The sequence below is a fragment of the Falco naumanni genome, chromosome 10 (assembly GCF_017639655.2).
Source record: "Falco naumanni isolate bFalNau1 chromosome 10, bFalNau1.pat, whole genome shotgun sequence".
Lineage (NCBI taxonomy): Eukaryota > Metazoa > Chordata > Aves > Falconiformes > Falconidae > Falco > Falco naumanni.
Window position 1 is genome coordinate 30257346 of NC_054063.1, and position 16297 is coordinate 30273642.

General features: G+C 50.8%; 2 protein-coding genes across 3 annotated transcripts; both read right to left on the reverse strand.

Annotated features, from left to right (window-relative positions):
• Nucleotides 1-973: 973 nt before the first annotated feature.
• On the reverse strand, nucleotides 974-4643 carry SNAI1 (snail family transcriptional repressor 1). 2 transcript variants are annotated; one of them, XM_040609303.1, is made up of 3 exons: nucleotides 4542-4643; nucleotides 3457-3960; nucleotides 974-2202 (listed from the first exon to the last, which is right to left on the reverse strand). In XM_040609303.1, the coding sequence occupies exons 1-3, from the start codon at nucleotides 4618-4620 to the stop codon at nucleotides 2021-2023; spliced, it is 765 nt and encodes a 254-aa protein (XP_040465237.1). In that variant the 5' UTR covers nucleotides 4621-4643; the 3' UTR covers nucleotides 974-2020. The 2 variants fall into 2 exon arrangements, with proteins under 2 accessions (XP_040465237.1, XP_040465236.1); XM_040609302.1 differs by having other exon boundaries at nucleotides 2100-3960.
• Nucleotides 4644-9477: 4834 nt separating this feature from the next.
• RNF114 (ring finger protein 114) lies at nucleotides 9478-16101 on the reverse strand. Its single transcript, XM_040608838.1, has 6 exons — nucleotides 15944-16101; nucleotides 15128-15278; nucleotides 13969-14075; nucleotides 13243-13357; nucleotides 11679-11786; nucleotides 9478-11453 (listed from the first exon to the last, which is right to left on the reverse strand). Exons 1-6 carry the CDS (start codon nucleotides 16069-16071, stop codon nucleotides 11388-11390), a joined length of 675 nt encoding a protein of 224 aa, XP_040464772.1. The 5' UTR covers nucleotides 16072-16101; the 3' UTR covers nucleotides 9478-11387.
• Between the last annotated feature and the right edge of the window lie 196 nt (nucleotides 16102-16297).

The following is a 16297-nucleotide window of genomic DNA, read 5'->3' on the forward strand; positions in this document are numbered from 1 at the left end:
TTATACTGGGCGAGCTCTTAATTAAAGAAGGGCCGAGCAGCAGCTCTGCTCACTTTTACAGCCACACACATCTTCCTGCTCCGTAACAGCCCCTGGGAGAGGCACAGGGAGCTGGGCGCCAGCGGGCTGGAGGGGGGATGAGTGCTGGGGGGCACACACTTTTATTCCCTGGTTAAAAGCAATGCCCCGGAGATGGCACCGAGAAAATGCGGGGGAGAGAACGACAAAACCCCAGCCCCCAAGGGAGGCATGTGGCAAGACTGTGGTGTCCCTGAAGCACCCCAGATTTGGAGGTGGCTGGGAAGGTGCAAGGCAGGTGGTTTGGGGCACTGGGATGGTTTCATTATGGAAATCCTAGAGGCAGGTACCTGGGGCATCCCGGAGCACCTGTCCCTCGGTCCCCTCACAGCTGTGGGCACGCAGGGGACAGCCCCACCTGCACTGGTAGAAGGGCTCTGCAGAATGTGCCACCTCCACTGCCCCCCACCCACATCAGGTCACCCACCTGGAGGCTTGGCTCACTGAGGTGCCATCCCCAGGGAGGCTCAGGAGCCCAGCAAGAGCTGGAGGCACCCCCACCGCCCCAGTGGAGCAATCCCCTATGCTGCAGCATGGACCTGCTCCCCAGGGAGTGCTGGGGGCCATGGCCAGGCTCTGGGAGCTCCAGTAGCCCCACGGGGAAGCCAGCACCCACCCAGGCAGGCTGGGAAGGATGCGGAGCCGGGGAGATCCACTGCACACCAGCCCCCCCCAGCCCACATCACCACACAGCTGCCCCTTGCCCAGCCCCAACCCTTCGGCAGGAACTGACTCAGCCTGCCTTTTCCGACTTTTCCTCCTCGGAGAGGCTCTGCAGATCCCCTCACCCTTCACCTGCAGCCAGGAGCGCAGGGTGGGAGCTTGAGAGCTGAGCCCAGCACCCCAGTCCCCACAACTCACTGCTGCACATTCCCCCTAAGCACCCACAAAACCCTACTATAAATTAACCATTTTATTGAATATCAATAAACTGTATATAATTATATAAAAAGTTTCATCAGTACAAAATTGTGGCACAAAAATATAAATACCAGTGTACCTTTGAAATGTAAACATCCTCTTTGTAATGATTCCATGAAAAACAATGTCCAAAGAAAGATGCATTCAGGAGGCACCTGTCAATACCCATAAATAGGGCTTTTGGCACACACCTGTCGATGGGCAGCCTTGGGACAGGCCACCATTGTATCAGCTGACAAGTGCCTGCTATTAGTCACAGCTCTCTTGAAAAGCAGTTGTTAAGAGTCATATTAACAGGTGCTTGAGTGCATAGCTGCTCTGTAAACAGGGTTGGTGTTTGAAATGGCTACCCATGCCTTTTATGGACACTGTTAATCTCGCAGGCATTGCAAATTGTCATTGTGCTGGGGAGAAGCAGCTGCTTCACAACTACTGGGATACTGTATTATTGCATAGTTACACCTTCTACAGGCGGCATATATACACTCGGGGTTGGGGGTGTGTGTGTGTGTTAACATTTTGTCCTTCATTACAAAAATATTGGTTCTTAAAAGTTACCAAGTGGTTACGGTAAAAAAAAACAAAACAAAAAACAACAAAAACCAAACAACATAAAAAACCCCAACCCCCCCCAAGCTACACGGTCACAATGTTTGATAGGAGCGGTGGGGCCGGGGTGCAGGTCCAGCCCTGCAAGGTGCCGAGTGCCTCCGGCAAGGGGGGGCACCTGCTGAGGGGCTGTGGCAGCAGCGGGTCAGGCTCAGGGCTGCGGTGCCCGAGCCTCACACACTCGCTTTGCACCGGGGTCCAATCCTGCACCCTCAGACGCTGGGCTCGGAGAAGGATCAGGCCTTCACATTGCACAGGAGGCACCGAACAAGGAGTGTGAGGGCCTTGAGGGCCAGAGTAGCTGGGTCCAGCCCGGTGCACACTGCGATGGTGATGGAGGAAACTAACTCCTACAGAAACTAGTTATAATATAGGTATTCGCGAGGTGAGAGGCCGGGGGGGCGCGGGGTCCTCAGCGAGAGCCGGAGCAGCCCGTCTCCTCGTGCTTGTGGAGCAGCGACATACGGGAGAAAGTCCGGGAGCAGGTTTTGCATTGGTACTTCTTTACATCTGAATGGGTCTGCAGGTGGGCTCGGAGATTAGAGCGGTCAGCAAAGGCCCGGTTGCAGTGTGTACAGGAAAAGGGCTTTTCACCTATGGGACAAAGAGAAACGCTCCCAATTAACCAGTGCATCAACACATAGGGAATATCAAAGAAAGAGCCATTCATTAGCCTAAGTTTGTGAAGAACACAGTGAAAAGAAGTGCTGGCTGTTATTGTTTGGAGGGAAAGCCGGGAGAGGTATGTACAGCATTCACTTTGGGGGAAGCACGGACTTGGGAATTTCCTACTCCCAGAAAAGCCTCCCCGGTGAACCACAGAAAATTAATGCTGGAAACATCTGCGAGCAGCAATGCAGTCGCACATACAAACGAAGACATGATACTCATCTCCTGCCTGGAGCCAAAGCGAAGCGTTTGCAGAGAGGCAGGAAAGCCAAGCACTATGTGTTAATTATATCATAGCAGGCAGCGGCTGAAAGGCGCCAGCGCCAGGGTGAGTATAGCTATTTCCTAACCCCGCGCTCCCCCTTCTCCTGCCCTGCTCGCACTGAAAAGCCTGGCCAGGGTGAATTCCTCCCAGAAAGCCTCTTTTGGAGGAAACAAATGCGTATGCTCAATTTGGAAAGCACAATTAAGTCTTCCCAGCTTCCTTCAGCCATCATCTTTAGTACGTTAAGAGGGTGTGAAATCAGTGCCAAGTAACAATTACACTATCCCCGCAGCCCCACAAAGGATGCTCAGGAGATGCATTGTACGGGCGGCCGTGGCAGCAGGGTGGGCTGCAGCTGCGGCACCCGGACCCGCATCAACAGGTGCGGGGGGTGGCCGGCCCCGCACCCCCAGCACCTGCCCAGAGGCCATGCCGAGCCTTGCTGTGGTGCATCCCGGCAGCGAGTGAGCCCTGAGCTGAGCTCATCGCTGCCGAGTGGGGCGGTGGGTTGGAGGCCACGGTGGTGGGCAGCCGGGTCTGGACAGCCTGGCTGGGAGCCCTCAGTGTGGGCAGAGAGGGATGCTTTGGGCATCAGGGAGTGCTGCGGCTGTCTCATAGCCCCAGCTTATGAAGTTGGGGTGAAGTGTGCACCGTCACACTGTGGCCCTGGGGCTGGCTCACGGGCAGACACAGCACTAACAGCAGCGGCACAGATTTCCGAGCAGAGCCTTGACCCTGTGCTCGGTTCCAGCCAAGAGGATATTTAAAGGACATTTTAGAGAGATGTGCCAAGGGGGTTTGGGAAGCTCTTATCTTCCCAGATAACACCCGGCCTGCCCATTCGCTGGGGGCCTCGGAGCTGGGAAGCGGGAGGCGATAAGGGAGGGAGGGAGAGGGGCAAGAGCCGGCATTACCGGTGTGCGTCCGGATGTGGCCCTGCAGCAGCCAGGGCCGGGAGAAGGCCTTGCCACACATCTTGCAGACGCAGGGCAGCGTGTGGCTCCGGATGTGCATCTTGAGAGCCCCCAGGCTCACGTACTCCTTCTCGCAGTACTTGCAGCTGAAGGATTTCCTGGCCTGGGCGTCGCAGTGCAATTGCTTGTGCTTGGAGAGCCCGGCGAAGGTGGAGTAAGCCTTGGCACACTGGGCGCAGCGGAAGCGCTCGGCGGCGGCGGGGGCCGAGGCTGGGCTGGGGGGCCCCGAGCTCTTGCCTTCATCCTCCTCGCTGGAGAGCGCGGTCAGGTCCAGGGCGGGGGTCGTGCCGCCTGCCGCCTCGCTGCCCGGGCCGCCCGGGAAGAGGCTGGAGAGCAGCCCCGCATCCCACACCAGCGGTGGGTAGTAGGCGCCGGGGCCGAGCACCTCGGGCGGGGGGATGACAGGCAGCGGGCACGTCTCGTACAGCAGCGGGGCGGCCAGCACTGCGGGAGGCGGCGGCACTCAGCGGGGACCCGATGCTCCCCGTGGGAACGGGGGCGAGGGGGCCCTGACCCAACCCCACGGGGCTCCGCAGGGCTGCAGGGTGCCCGGCCCAGCCCACCCCCGGGGGACTCCGCACCACCTTGGGGCAACGGGACCCGACCCCAAGCCACTCCGTGGGAGCCCCGCGCTCCACCCGGGGCCGGAGGGGCAAAGGGACCTCAGCCCGTCCCACGGGAGCCCGGCACCCCAGCCCGTCCCGGGGCAAAGGAGACCCGAGCCCACACCGCGGGGGCCCAGCGCCCCTGCCCACGCTGCTGCGAGGGATGGGGCGAAGGGGACCGCGCCCCTTCCCACCCCCATCACGGGGGAGCCCCCGGCGTCTCCGCCCGCCCCGAGGTACCAGGGCCGGCTCCCCATCGCGGGACACGGGAGAGCCCTCACCCCGTCTCTACCCGGGACACACAAAACCGAGAAACACGCCCCGCGAGAAGTCCGCCACCCACTCGCTGCCGCGTGGGGACACCGGGACCCCCGCACCGCCCCACGTGCGCGTCCCGTCCCGCCGCGCCCCGCCACGCACCGGCCTGGCTCTCCAGCTCGCTGTAGTTGGGCTTCTTGCTGGCCGAGAAGTGCTTCTTCACCAGGAACGAGCGCGGCATCTTGCAGCCCCGGTGCCGCCGCCCGCTGCGGGGGCCGCCGCGCCGCCGCGCCCGCTAATATGGGCCCGGGTCCGGGGGGGCGGCGCGGGGGCGGGGCGGGCGGCGCGGGGCGGCCCCCGGGTCCCGCAGCCAATGGGCCGGGCGGGGCGGGGGCCCGGCAGGTGCCGGCCCCCGCTCCCGGGGGTGCCCCCGGGGCTGCGCTCCGGCGGGGCGGCCCCGCTGCCCGCCCGGTGCCCGCGCCGCTGGCGGTGCTGCCGGCGCTGATGGTGGCTTCCTTCCCTCCGGAGCGCTCCCCGTGCCGCGCTGCGGCGGGAGGCAGGGCAAGGAGCCGTGCGACTGACCCGCGGCCCCGGTGGCCGGGCCGGGCCGGCCTGCAGCAGCGGGGCTGGGGGAAGACGCCGTGCCGGGGGGCATGGCCGAGCGCCCCACGCCTGACGGCCGCGGGGGACGCGGTGCGGGTCAGCACAAACCTGCGCCGCTGCCGCAGGGACGGGTGGGACGCAGCCCGGCGCAGGGAACACGCTTCGCCCCGGGTTATTAATCTTCTGAGGAGAGGCGATGGCTTGCGAGGAGCGGGAGGGATGCAGCACAGCCCTTGCTGACTCCTTCCCCCAGGCAGCGGCCAGAAGCACCTGCCCAGACAGGCTTCTCCCTTCTGCTGGGCAGGTTGCAGGCAGCGCAGCCTCCCCCAGCAAGCTGCCCCCTGGTTTTCTTCCCTCCTGCCTTCCCCTGACTCCCCGCGGGCACGGCAGTGTGGGTCCAAGAGCCCCAATGGGTCACACGCTCCCTTTGGCTTCCCGCTCCCCCGGGGACACGCACCCATGGAAGGTGCCCAGGCTTTGCTACCAGGTGTTTGGGGCGCAGTGGGCAAAGCTGGAGCGGTCCCCCTCCCTCGAAAGCCCACCCTGGGCTTCCAGCTCGCCCCATCCCTCCCGCTCATGTGGGGATTTCCCTGCTGGAAGGGCTCAGGGCATGGGTCCAGCCACCTGCTGTAGGAGTGGTGCTCAGCTCCAGGCCAAGACAGCTGCCGGCGGCTGCTGGAGGAGGAGGAATGGGACCTGCTGGGAATGCCTCCTTGCTCTCAGCCAGTGTCTGGCTCTGCCAGCTGAAAAGGGGCCCGTGATGCTGGGCCACTCGTGACTCAGCCGTCACACACCACTCGCCAGCCCTTGCTGACCACACGTTACTGTTTAGCCACAACCCACATGAAATGCAGAAGTGGGGAGCAAAGCTTTCCACTGGTACAGCTGCAGCACAGGGGGCTGAGCTCACTGTCAGTCTTTCCTCAGGGCAGGAACAGCTTGGAAAGCTTGTCCTCCTAGCCACACGCAGTCCTGCGGACACAAGACACGTTTTCAAACTCTTCCCCTGCGGCCACGTGCTCTGGAGCTGGATCCATCCCTCCTTTGCTGCAGTCGCCTGTAGCTTTCAGCAGGTGTTTATCTGACCTGGGTCAGCCTGAAGGTCAGGGGAAAATGTGCTCCTGAAGGCCTTGGGGGATGCTAATCTCAGAGGCCAGGTCCACCCCATTTCTCACAGGGGTCCAGAGGTGCAGCACCCCGCAGTGCAGGGGGAAGGAGCCTGGGTACTACCGCAGGTGCCTCCCCGGGCCCCTCGTCGGTGCCCCCCCCGCACTCCTCCACCTGCCACGGATGTGGTTACGCTGGGGACACTTGTACGAGGAACCCAACTAGGTGGTTTTCTTTCAAGAAGCAAAGCCTGCTCCTCTCTCCTTTCTGAAATGTTAATAATCAGATCTGTTCCAACCACCATGCGCGGAAAAATCCTGCATGTGCTAGAGGAAAAACCGAGATCAAGGGGAGAAAGCAACCTGACCTACCTGTGCTGGTGAGCCAGAGTGCTACGGGATGGAGAGCAGGAGACCAGAGGCAAGGGGAAGCTCAGCAATGATTCACAGGCTGGAAATGGCAGTGGCTTCTAGCCGTCCCACCCTGCACCAGCGCACTGGGCTCTGGCAGCAGCTGAGCCACGGGTGCTCAGAGCTGCCCTGCCACCTGCCCGTGGCACAGCTCCACTCCCAGGCCCACATGGGCTGGCCCAGGGAGCTCACAGGCACACTCTATCCACCTCCAGAGCACAAATCCGCTGCAAATTCTTTTTACCTTTCTCGGCCCCATGGCTACATGAAACATCTCAAATATCCTGCCACAGAACAAAGCTCCTGCCGCCAAGGGGGACTGGGATGGAGCGAAGAGAAGTTCTGGCCACGAGGTGTGGGAATGAGGTGTGCACCCTCACTGCAAGACTGGAGAAGCTGCGTGAAACCCACCGCTGGCCCCTGAGCCCTGTGGAGGAGGAGGAGGACCAGCACTGGGCCGGGAGGTTCTCTCCAAAATGCAAGACCTCCCTCTGCTGTCGGCTCACACCGTGCCTGCCACCGCTCCAGCCACTGGGGTTTATTCCCCCTATGCTCAAGTTATGGAAGGGAACTGGTTGCATGGGGGCACTAAAACAGCTCCCAGAAGCTCCACTGGGTTATTTTTTTTAAGTCCAGTGTCTGAGTCCTAGGTAAAGACCGAACAAATGCAAGGACTAGAAGACAGACCCAAGCCTGTAGCAACCACGCTTATTTTCACTACGTGTTGAATATTTTCCGGAGTTTTGGGGAAGGAGCAGGGAAGGAAAAGGAAGTTTTCTTAGTGGTTTCAACAGTCCTCATTTGTATTACCAGGAGAGTAATGTAGTTTACTCATAAAAAATTGAGGTGCTTTTGAAGAATGAAGCACGGACCAATGCAGCTGTGACGTGAAGCATGTGACAAGTACATGTTCCCTACAACTGCCTGACAGGGGCTGTAGGCAGGTCAGGGTCAGTCTCACCTCCCAGGTAACAACCGAGAGGACAAGAGGCAATGGCCTCAAGTTGTGCCACAGGAGGTTTAGACTGGCTGTTAGGAAAAATGTCTTCACTGAAAGGGTGGTCCAGGATTGGAACAGGCTGCCCAGGGAGGTGGTGGAGTCACCATCCCTGGAGGTGTTTAAGAAACATAAATGCAGTGCTTAGGGACATGGGTTAGTGGTGGACTTGGCAGTGCTGGGTTAATGGTTGGACTTGATGATCTTAAAGGTCTTTTCCAACCTAAATGATTCTATGAAGCTCTGCGTTAGAAGAACAAACAAAACCCCAACCCCAAAACAAGTGAATGCCTTGTTGTCACTCTTAGTTTATTTAAACTAAAGAAAAGCTTTAGGACTGTGAGCCCATCCCTCATCTGCTTTTCCGTGACAGTATAGCCTTGGTACTGCATGAGACGTTAATCCTTCTTATGCTAGTCTTACCAGTGACCATCCAGTATAGCTGGCCAAAGGCCTCAATGTAAATTCGCTGTGCCTTTGCCAATCAGGTGACATGAGGACCCAGAATATACCATTAATGTTCCATTACAGATGGGATCCTTTACCTCATCCCCCCCGCAGCGTAAGGAAACTGGGGTGTGTGTAGCATGTGGCGTTACTGCTGTAATTCCAGATGAAGCAATGCTTTTGTGTAGGTAATTAAAGCTGACAACAATTTATCAGACCTATTAGGCTTAATCTTTAACTAGAGACAGATTAATTTAAAAAACAGTTCAACTGCAAGCTTGTCTCTTCCCACTCTGTCCCTCTCCCCCTGAGCTAATTGTCCTCCTAAGGCTGACTCCTCGTGCCAGACACGGAGAATTTCACAGGTCTGAGGTGGCCCAATTACATTATCACCAACAATGGGCACTTGGGATCTGCTGTGGCTACAGTATCAGCTGCTGACAAGGTGCGAGCAGCTCTGGCAGAGTCCTCCACTCTTCTGCAGTAACATTCCACTGGATTTAGAAGCCCAGACTAGCTTGTTCCATAAAAAGGTTTTTTTTCATCATGAGTTTCTGCATACAAAGGAGATGAATCAAGCCTATACACAGAACACATTCGCCTCTCAACAGAATGTCTTTTTAAATCAACCGGCAAGTATCCGTAAGACATACCACAGCATGTGTAAACACCTTTGCTTTTGTTAAATTGACAAAGTCAGCAGCACAGAGACACAAAAATTTTCAGCAGCTAGAGTAAGTGGAAGCCTATGGCTGGGTTTACCTCCCAAGTGGTTCTAGGGATGCTCTCCGCAGCATAGAAAGCAGTGCTGCGAACCCCACTGTTACCGGGGTAGCAGGTGCCGGAACACGGCTTCTTATTCGTACACTGACATAATCAAAGTTAAAGTAGAATTAGCATGCGTTTTCCAGTCAGTATTTTTGGCCTATACCTTCTATCAAGTTCTTCCAAGTAATCAATTGATGCAAATCAAACCCAAGTTGTACAGTCCGGGGGCAGGTCTGTGCAGCTAGGGTACTCTGCACAAGCGATTTCTGACCAGCCATCGCTGCAAGCCAGCCTTCACCTCCTCATTTGAAGCTACCTAAACGGAGGACAACACAAGGGTATAAACATCCCAAATGTCACAGCTAGAAGAGTTAAAAGCTAAGGGGGCTTTACAGATTTCAACAGAAAAGCCCTGCTGGATAGTCACGCTTCCATGACTTAGTAAGAAACTCTAGGGTGGTTTGCTTCTGAGGCATGTAAAAGTATTCAGGCACAAGACCGCACCTGCAGTATTCTGGCCGGCTCTAGAAGAGCTCAATCTGAACTTAATCTGAACTATTTTTCATAACCTGCATGGGTCCACTGTTTGAAAGATTATAAACAAAGTTGCAACTAATCAGTACAGAATATTTAATGGAAGCCAGAAGTTGAAGTCCCTGCAGCTGCTCCCTGCAGCGCCCCACAGCCAGCAAGAAGTGTTTTTAAGGAGGTGCTGAAATGAAATATACAGACCATGAGGAAGAAATGACAGGAGTTGACATGAAGATAGGATTTTATAAATTAAATGACCTTTATTTGTAGTTGTCTTCAAAATTCAAGAACATGACAAAGTAATTGCTCGGAAGCTTCTAACTGCTTCTTAAAACATTTTATCAGAATTGCATGGAAGTGCACTTAGAATAGGAGCAGAAATCTAGAGAGTCAATGGGTATCACCCAAACTGTGTTCTAGCCAGAACCCAGAAATCCCCATCCAACCACTAATACATTTTAATGACTTCGCAGATCAAGCATTAAAAATAATCAACCCCAAACACAGTACTTCTTCCACAGTACCATGAGATTTCCTTCCCCCGCCCGCCCCACCCCAAGGCTGAGCTTCCAGTCACCAAGCAGACACTTGAGGATGAGTCTGTAACAGCCCATACCAAGTTGGGGAAAACATACTAAAACCAAGTTCAACTTCAACGTTAGAGGTCTGGCTGACATAACGGGGCATGTTTCATTGTTTTAAGTATAAGGCTATGCTGCAGTCTGCCGAGTGCAGTGATACTAAGTTTACTGCTCAAATATATTAATTAGTATTCAATTCTGTGGCGGTGCAGGTCCACTGCTCCAATTAATCATGCTTAAATTAGACTAGACATCTCAACACTACTGTGATTTACAAGTTCTGTTCAGATGTCTTAGATCATTAGATCTCAGCATCTTGACTGTGCAGTTAATGAGAATGTTAAACTGAAAAGGAATCTCTATAGTAAAGGCATAGACTTGAATACAGAGTATCCATTTACCACGTGCTGGAATTGTCATCCTGCTTTCTTGGTTATATTTTACTTCTCCTTTGAAAGCTATACCTGCATACTATACACATAATATTATATGGAAAACAATCTAAGTACAGCTTCAGCTACTTTAGCAATATTTAAATGAAGAACAGGAATTCAAAATAGCTGTTCAAATCTGTAATGCAGAAACTATGCAAGTGCTATGAATTATTGGTTAGTTTTGCTACCAGGTTGCCTTGAGAGATGGGAAAACTAGGAATATATATATATATATGAAAATTTTAGTTCAAATAGAAAGCAGAGGTATTGAAAAAAACTTCTGAATTCCCCTATCAGCATAAGGCTTAAAATCACTAGAAAATCAGTTTCAAAAACACCAATTCAATCATAAAGCCAGCAAATACAATTCATATTTGCTAAAATAGTTTAAAAATGATGCATTTTAACTAAGACCAACATTAAAGTTTATTTTCCAGGCTAGAAATTATGGAAGAAAGTAATAATCATGCATAGAAGTAAAATATTTTGAACTAGTTGCTTACACAGGTGCAAAGATTGGCTAAGGAAGTTTGTAGTTTGAAGACTCATACTGAAGACATGTTTTCCATATAGTTGAGACGCTGCCTATAAGAATTTAAACACTGGGAAACATCATGAAATCACAGGCATTATAGGTCACTTTAAATGAGAGCTGGTCTGACAATTACGGTTAGCACCTAGAGGTCTCACTAAAGGAAAACAGCTACAAATACACCTCTCATACTATCATTTAAGATATGTAACTGAGATAGGGAAGATATAGTTATTAACTAGTTCAGGACATTCCATTTGGAATGTTTTTAAGACAGTCAAATGAACACAACTGCAGTAGAAACCAAGAAATAGGTATAAGTAAACAGATTTGTCTCCTCCATGTTGATCTACAATTAAGCTGTGTGTTGAAGCAAGTAAGAAAATCAGGCTGACAGGGTTAAACGGCATAGAGCATGTTAACAAAAGATTAAGTGGTACAGAAATACCAAACCAGGATTTGAAACCAAGATAGGGATTAAAGTATTCCGTATTTCAGGATGCCTGAGTTAATCTTGGGATGTACAGGGAGACATGCGAGGATGCTGGGCATTTCCCCCTCATGGAAGCTTGGTTTTACAGTTAATCCTCTAGTTGGTTCATTTATCCCGTAAGGAACGCATCAAAACCTGTGCCATCATATCATCTTCATCAGCATCATAATCCTATGGACAAAGAATACAGAAATTCCTTTACTGCAACAGCCGTGCTGGTTAATACAACACCACATAAGAACAGAAAAAAAGCTGTTTTTTCTCTTGACTTGCCAATAATCTAATTTCTCTCACGATACTATCTGCATGGATGAGATGTCACAGTAGTGGCTAAGTAAAAAATGTTGGGCTTTTAAGAATCATCAGGATGTATTCCAAAGGTGAGGAAACACATACCACAAAAGTATCATATGAAAAGCGATGTCGCCTTTGAAGGTGCTCCATGAAGTTAGCACTCCTGTAATTTGGATCTCCCCACGGCATTGAGGCACAAATTGGGCAAACCTTCAAGAAAAACCCAAAAAAGCCAATTAAGCCCCAGTGGTTAAGTGCTTTAACATTTACAGTAGGAAGTGCAGGACAGAGACAGTATGGAAGACTGAAATTTGAGGTTTATGACAACTAGTATTCTATATGCAAAATTATGTCAAATATTTTGCTGAGACATTTAATACAAAAGCCTCAAATAACCCTCAATAATTTTGTCTTGGGTCTCTGAAATGGAAAGGCTTACCCTTCTCCCTACATTCTGAGAATCAGAATTCACTACAGCTGTTTGCTTTAGAAAATTTCAGCCTTTATTTCTCAGTAACAGAAAAGTTTTCTTGATCTCCTTTGTAAAGATCACTTCTCTCCAAGAGAAAAAAGGAACTTTTTTCTAAATAATTTGGAATTCAAAAAACCTTCTAGAAAAATGGAAGTTTCAAATACAGCTCCATGTTGCACAATTCCTCTTACATGAAGAGGGAGTATCAGCAGATAAAGATTACTAGAGTGATATACTATTTTTTGCAAGCATTTTTCCCAATGGTTTATATTATCTTCTTGCTGAAAATAGCAGAGGAGAAAATTAAATGTCTTTTTTTCAAATTATATTTTATTAATTTGATGTTTGTTACTGTGCATAATTAACTTTCAATGTCTACCATTTTTCAAATATGAAAGGAGGATGTGACCTAGCTGCAACAGGAATAAACTAGTCACCTCCAGAGAACGTATCAAAAACCAACATCAAAATTATGTAAAAGTTAAGTGCATGAACAGCTGTCATTGTTTAATCCCAGCTGGCAACTAAGCACCACACCAGCAACTTGCTCACTCTCCTTGCCCTAGCGGAATTGGGGAGAGAAGACTAAGAGCAAAAAAACTTGTGGGTTGCTATAAAGACGATTTAATGGGACAGAAAAGAAAGAAAATAATAATAATAATGATAAAAGAATTAGAATATACAAAGCAAGTGATGCACAATGCAGTTGCTCACCACTCACCGACTGATGCCCAGCCAGTTCCTGAGCAGCGGCCCCCAGCCAGCTTTCCCCCCCAGTTTATATACTGACCATGACGTCATATGGTACGGAACATCCCTTTGGCCAGTTTGGGTCAGCTGTCCTGGCTGTGTCCCCTCCCAGCTTCTTGTGCCCCCCAGCCTCCTCGCTGGCAGGGCACGAGAAGCTGAAAAATCCTTGACTTAGTATAAACACTGCTTAGCAACAACTAAAAATATCAGTGCGTTATCAACATTACTCTCATCCAAAATCCAAAACACAGCACTGTACCAGCTACTAGGAAGAAAATTAACTCTATCCCAGCCAAAACCAGGACAACAGCATTCCCACATTTGACTTCAACAGGAATAATTATAAATATGTACTTAACTTCAAGAGTAAGTCTCTAATTCATTGTTTCAAAGGGATTTAAGACTAGACTTCATTGCAATTCTTGCACCAAGACTTTTTATTACCACTTGTTTTGCATCCATGCTGTGCAATGTTTTGCAGTGTTCAACTAGTCCTTCTTGATCAAAGTTTTTCTCGCTGCAGTAGGGACAAGGAAAGGTAAAGCGATTTGGGAAGTTCCTGGTTGGGGGGAGAAAAGAGATTACTTATTGTAAGAAAGTTAAAAGTAAAAACTTTAGGATTCAATACTTGAAAGTTGTCTTACTAGCTCTTAAGAATATAAATTACTCAAAGATTATTACAAATAATCTTATTCTATGCAATTAAGACAGGCTAATTTTAACCATCAACTTGTAATCCCTAACAATATCTTAAGTAACTCTGAGTATCATCCATATTTACACAGAAAGATAGTTCTGTAAGTGTTATGAGTGTAATTTATCACTACTTTTTAAATGCACAGGGTAACACCCGGTGCACTACAATGCAGACGAGTGCACTACAGTCAATGCTGACTTCCCTTCATTATCAGTTACTAAAATCAAGTGCCAGAAAGAAAGGTTTTATTTAAAAAATAGTTACTTTTACCGAGTACTCTGATCTTAAAGACATCTTGTGCATACTTGCCTGTGCACAGTCATTTGCAGGATTAAGGCTTAGTTTTTAATTATGTGAAAGGATTAAAACAATTAACACACAAACTGAATAAAGAGGTAAAGCCTGCTTTTACTTAATTTTTTTTTGTGTGTGACACAAAAAAGGACAAGTATTTCCAGAGAAGAGCTAGTTACCTGGTGTTGTGAAGTGGTTCTTTAGTTACGGCTTTCACACCTTCCATTATATAATTCTGGTACTTTGAACAAGAAGCTGCATGGCTACGCATCTTTGAGAGATACATCTGCACCGGCAACAATTGCATAGCAAGGTTAATTTAAACTATTTGCAGTTACTTCCACATTTTTAAGCAGAAGCAGTAAAAAAGTAAAACAGAGCACATTTCTGCACAGTGTTAAAGCAGGAAAACCCAAACACTTCAGCTGGCAAGGCAGAAAGCTTTGAGATTATAGATTAGTTAACCCATAATTTTGCTGCCTGTAATATTTTACAAATATAACACTGTTCAGAAAAGCTCACTTTTCTTAACCTATACTATAGTACAAAAAAAAAGAAACCTTTGGGTAAAGCTAGTTTACCTGGTCACTGAGGAGAAGAGACAGTGTATGGAAAATAATTTGGCTTTTAGTAAAGATTTTGGTGGAGACTGATTGCTAATTTACAATAAGGAAACCTGTAATTCAAGGCCCTACAGTTTCCTGTCTGCTGGAATGAAGATACTACCCAAAAATAAAAAGTGAAATTAAGTGTAATGTTACCCCCCTCTTCGTGTGTCTAACTATCCTTTTCTTGTTGTTTTGCCATCTGCTGATATGTTCTTTGCATTCAATTAATGCTAAGAAGGTTAACTTTACAAAGAGAAAGATAGTATCTGTATGGCACCCTTCCTGTTACTCAATGTGCAGGACACTAACAAACAATGTCTATGGAATATAGCACCCATATAAGACAACTTTGACTCATAACTATTTCAAATGAAGCAAATAAATTTCTATTTAAGAGCCAAGAGATCACTATCTAAAACCCACATCCACTGTTTCATTACAATGTTCCTCCCACAGAGACATGCTCACAGAAGCAGCTTCAGAAGCAGTATTTTGCTGTAATTTTAAAATCAGTATCTTTCATTTGAAATTCACTTTCTGAACAGGTACCAATAAAAACCTGTGGCAAAAATGTCAACACTTGGGTGCTACTTATATAAATTAGCACTTATCAGAACAAACATTTTGACCTGATGCTGCAGAAAGCTGAAGAGCAAGCACTTTATTTCCCTCTAAGCAGTATGGCTGAGCAGGCACACTTCATGCACTTAGTTTCCAAATACTTTCATACTTTTTTATTGCAGCCATTGCAAGTGGTTTCTGTTGTTTCAATTTGCTTTTCCAAGTCCAGAGCTCTGCTACCAGGTGACAGGGTACTGCGGCAGACCCCACAAACTGGCTTTTTCGGCTTAAGACATTCCTGCAGGCACGGAGTGCAAAAGCTAGGGTGCGAGAAAAACAGTGGGTGGTGAGAACAGCCCCGCTGGACACACAGCGTAACCATCCAGAGCCCTTCCAATTCTTCTGCCCTAAGCAATAAAGGAGTCTCAAAAAATTATATCTAATACAAGAGCAGCCTGTTGACATTTGTGCATGAAGGGAGGAGTCTAGCTCATCATGCTCGGTGTTTTTAGCTTTCAGACAGAGCTCTGCTCCCTTGGTTTGCACATCCTCCAGAAGGGAAAGATACTGAAAGTGAAAGAGTATTAGTTTTTTCCCCTGCTGATTAGGGTTGGTTGGGGTTTTTTCCCCCTTTCGTTTTTCAGGAAAGCTCCAGGCCACCGGTATGGCGCTGCTGAAGAGCGGAAGGGCCCGTGGGGGCCCCCTCTCCTCAGGCAGCGCCGCTTCATCCCCCGGCCCCCAGCGGGATCCAGCCCGGCCGCACAACCAGCAGCCCTGCCTACCTCGCCCCCGGAGTGGAGAAAGGGGAGCTCTAGGGGTAACCGAGCCACGGCCCCTCACCAAGGCCTCGCTGCCCCCGCCGAGGAAGCCGCCTGCGGGCCCGGGCCTAGGTCCAGCTGCCCTCCCACCGAGGGCTCCAGGGCCCCAAACCACCGCCACCGCAGGCCCGGCCTGGCCCCGCCCCGCGCCGCCAGCAGTCGCTCACACATGTCCGCAGGGCACCCGCACCGGGCTCTCGTACACCTCCAGGCACACGGGGCAGGTGAAACGTGACAGCGGGTCGTGCCGCCGCTCCGGGGAGCGGGAGGAGCCACCGCCACCGGCCACCGCCATCTTCCCGCCGCCGCGCCCCGCCCCGCCCCGCCCCGCCCGCCAACGGGGGAGCGGCCCGTGCGCAGGCGCAGCACCGCCCCAGGGCGTGTCCGCACTGTGGGCGTGGCTTCGCGCTGGGGGGTGGCCTGGCGCTGCCGCGCCCCGGGGCGCCAACCAGTCTGCCCGCGGGGAGCTGGCACAGGGCTGCCCGGCGGGACCGGGCGGCGGGCATGGGAACGGAGGGGTT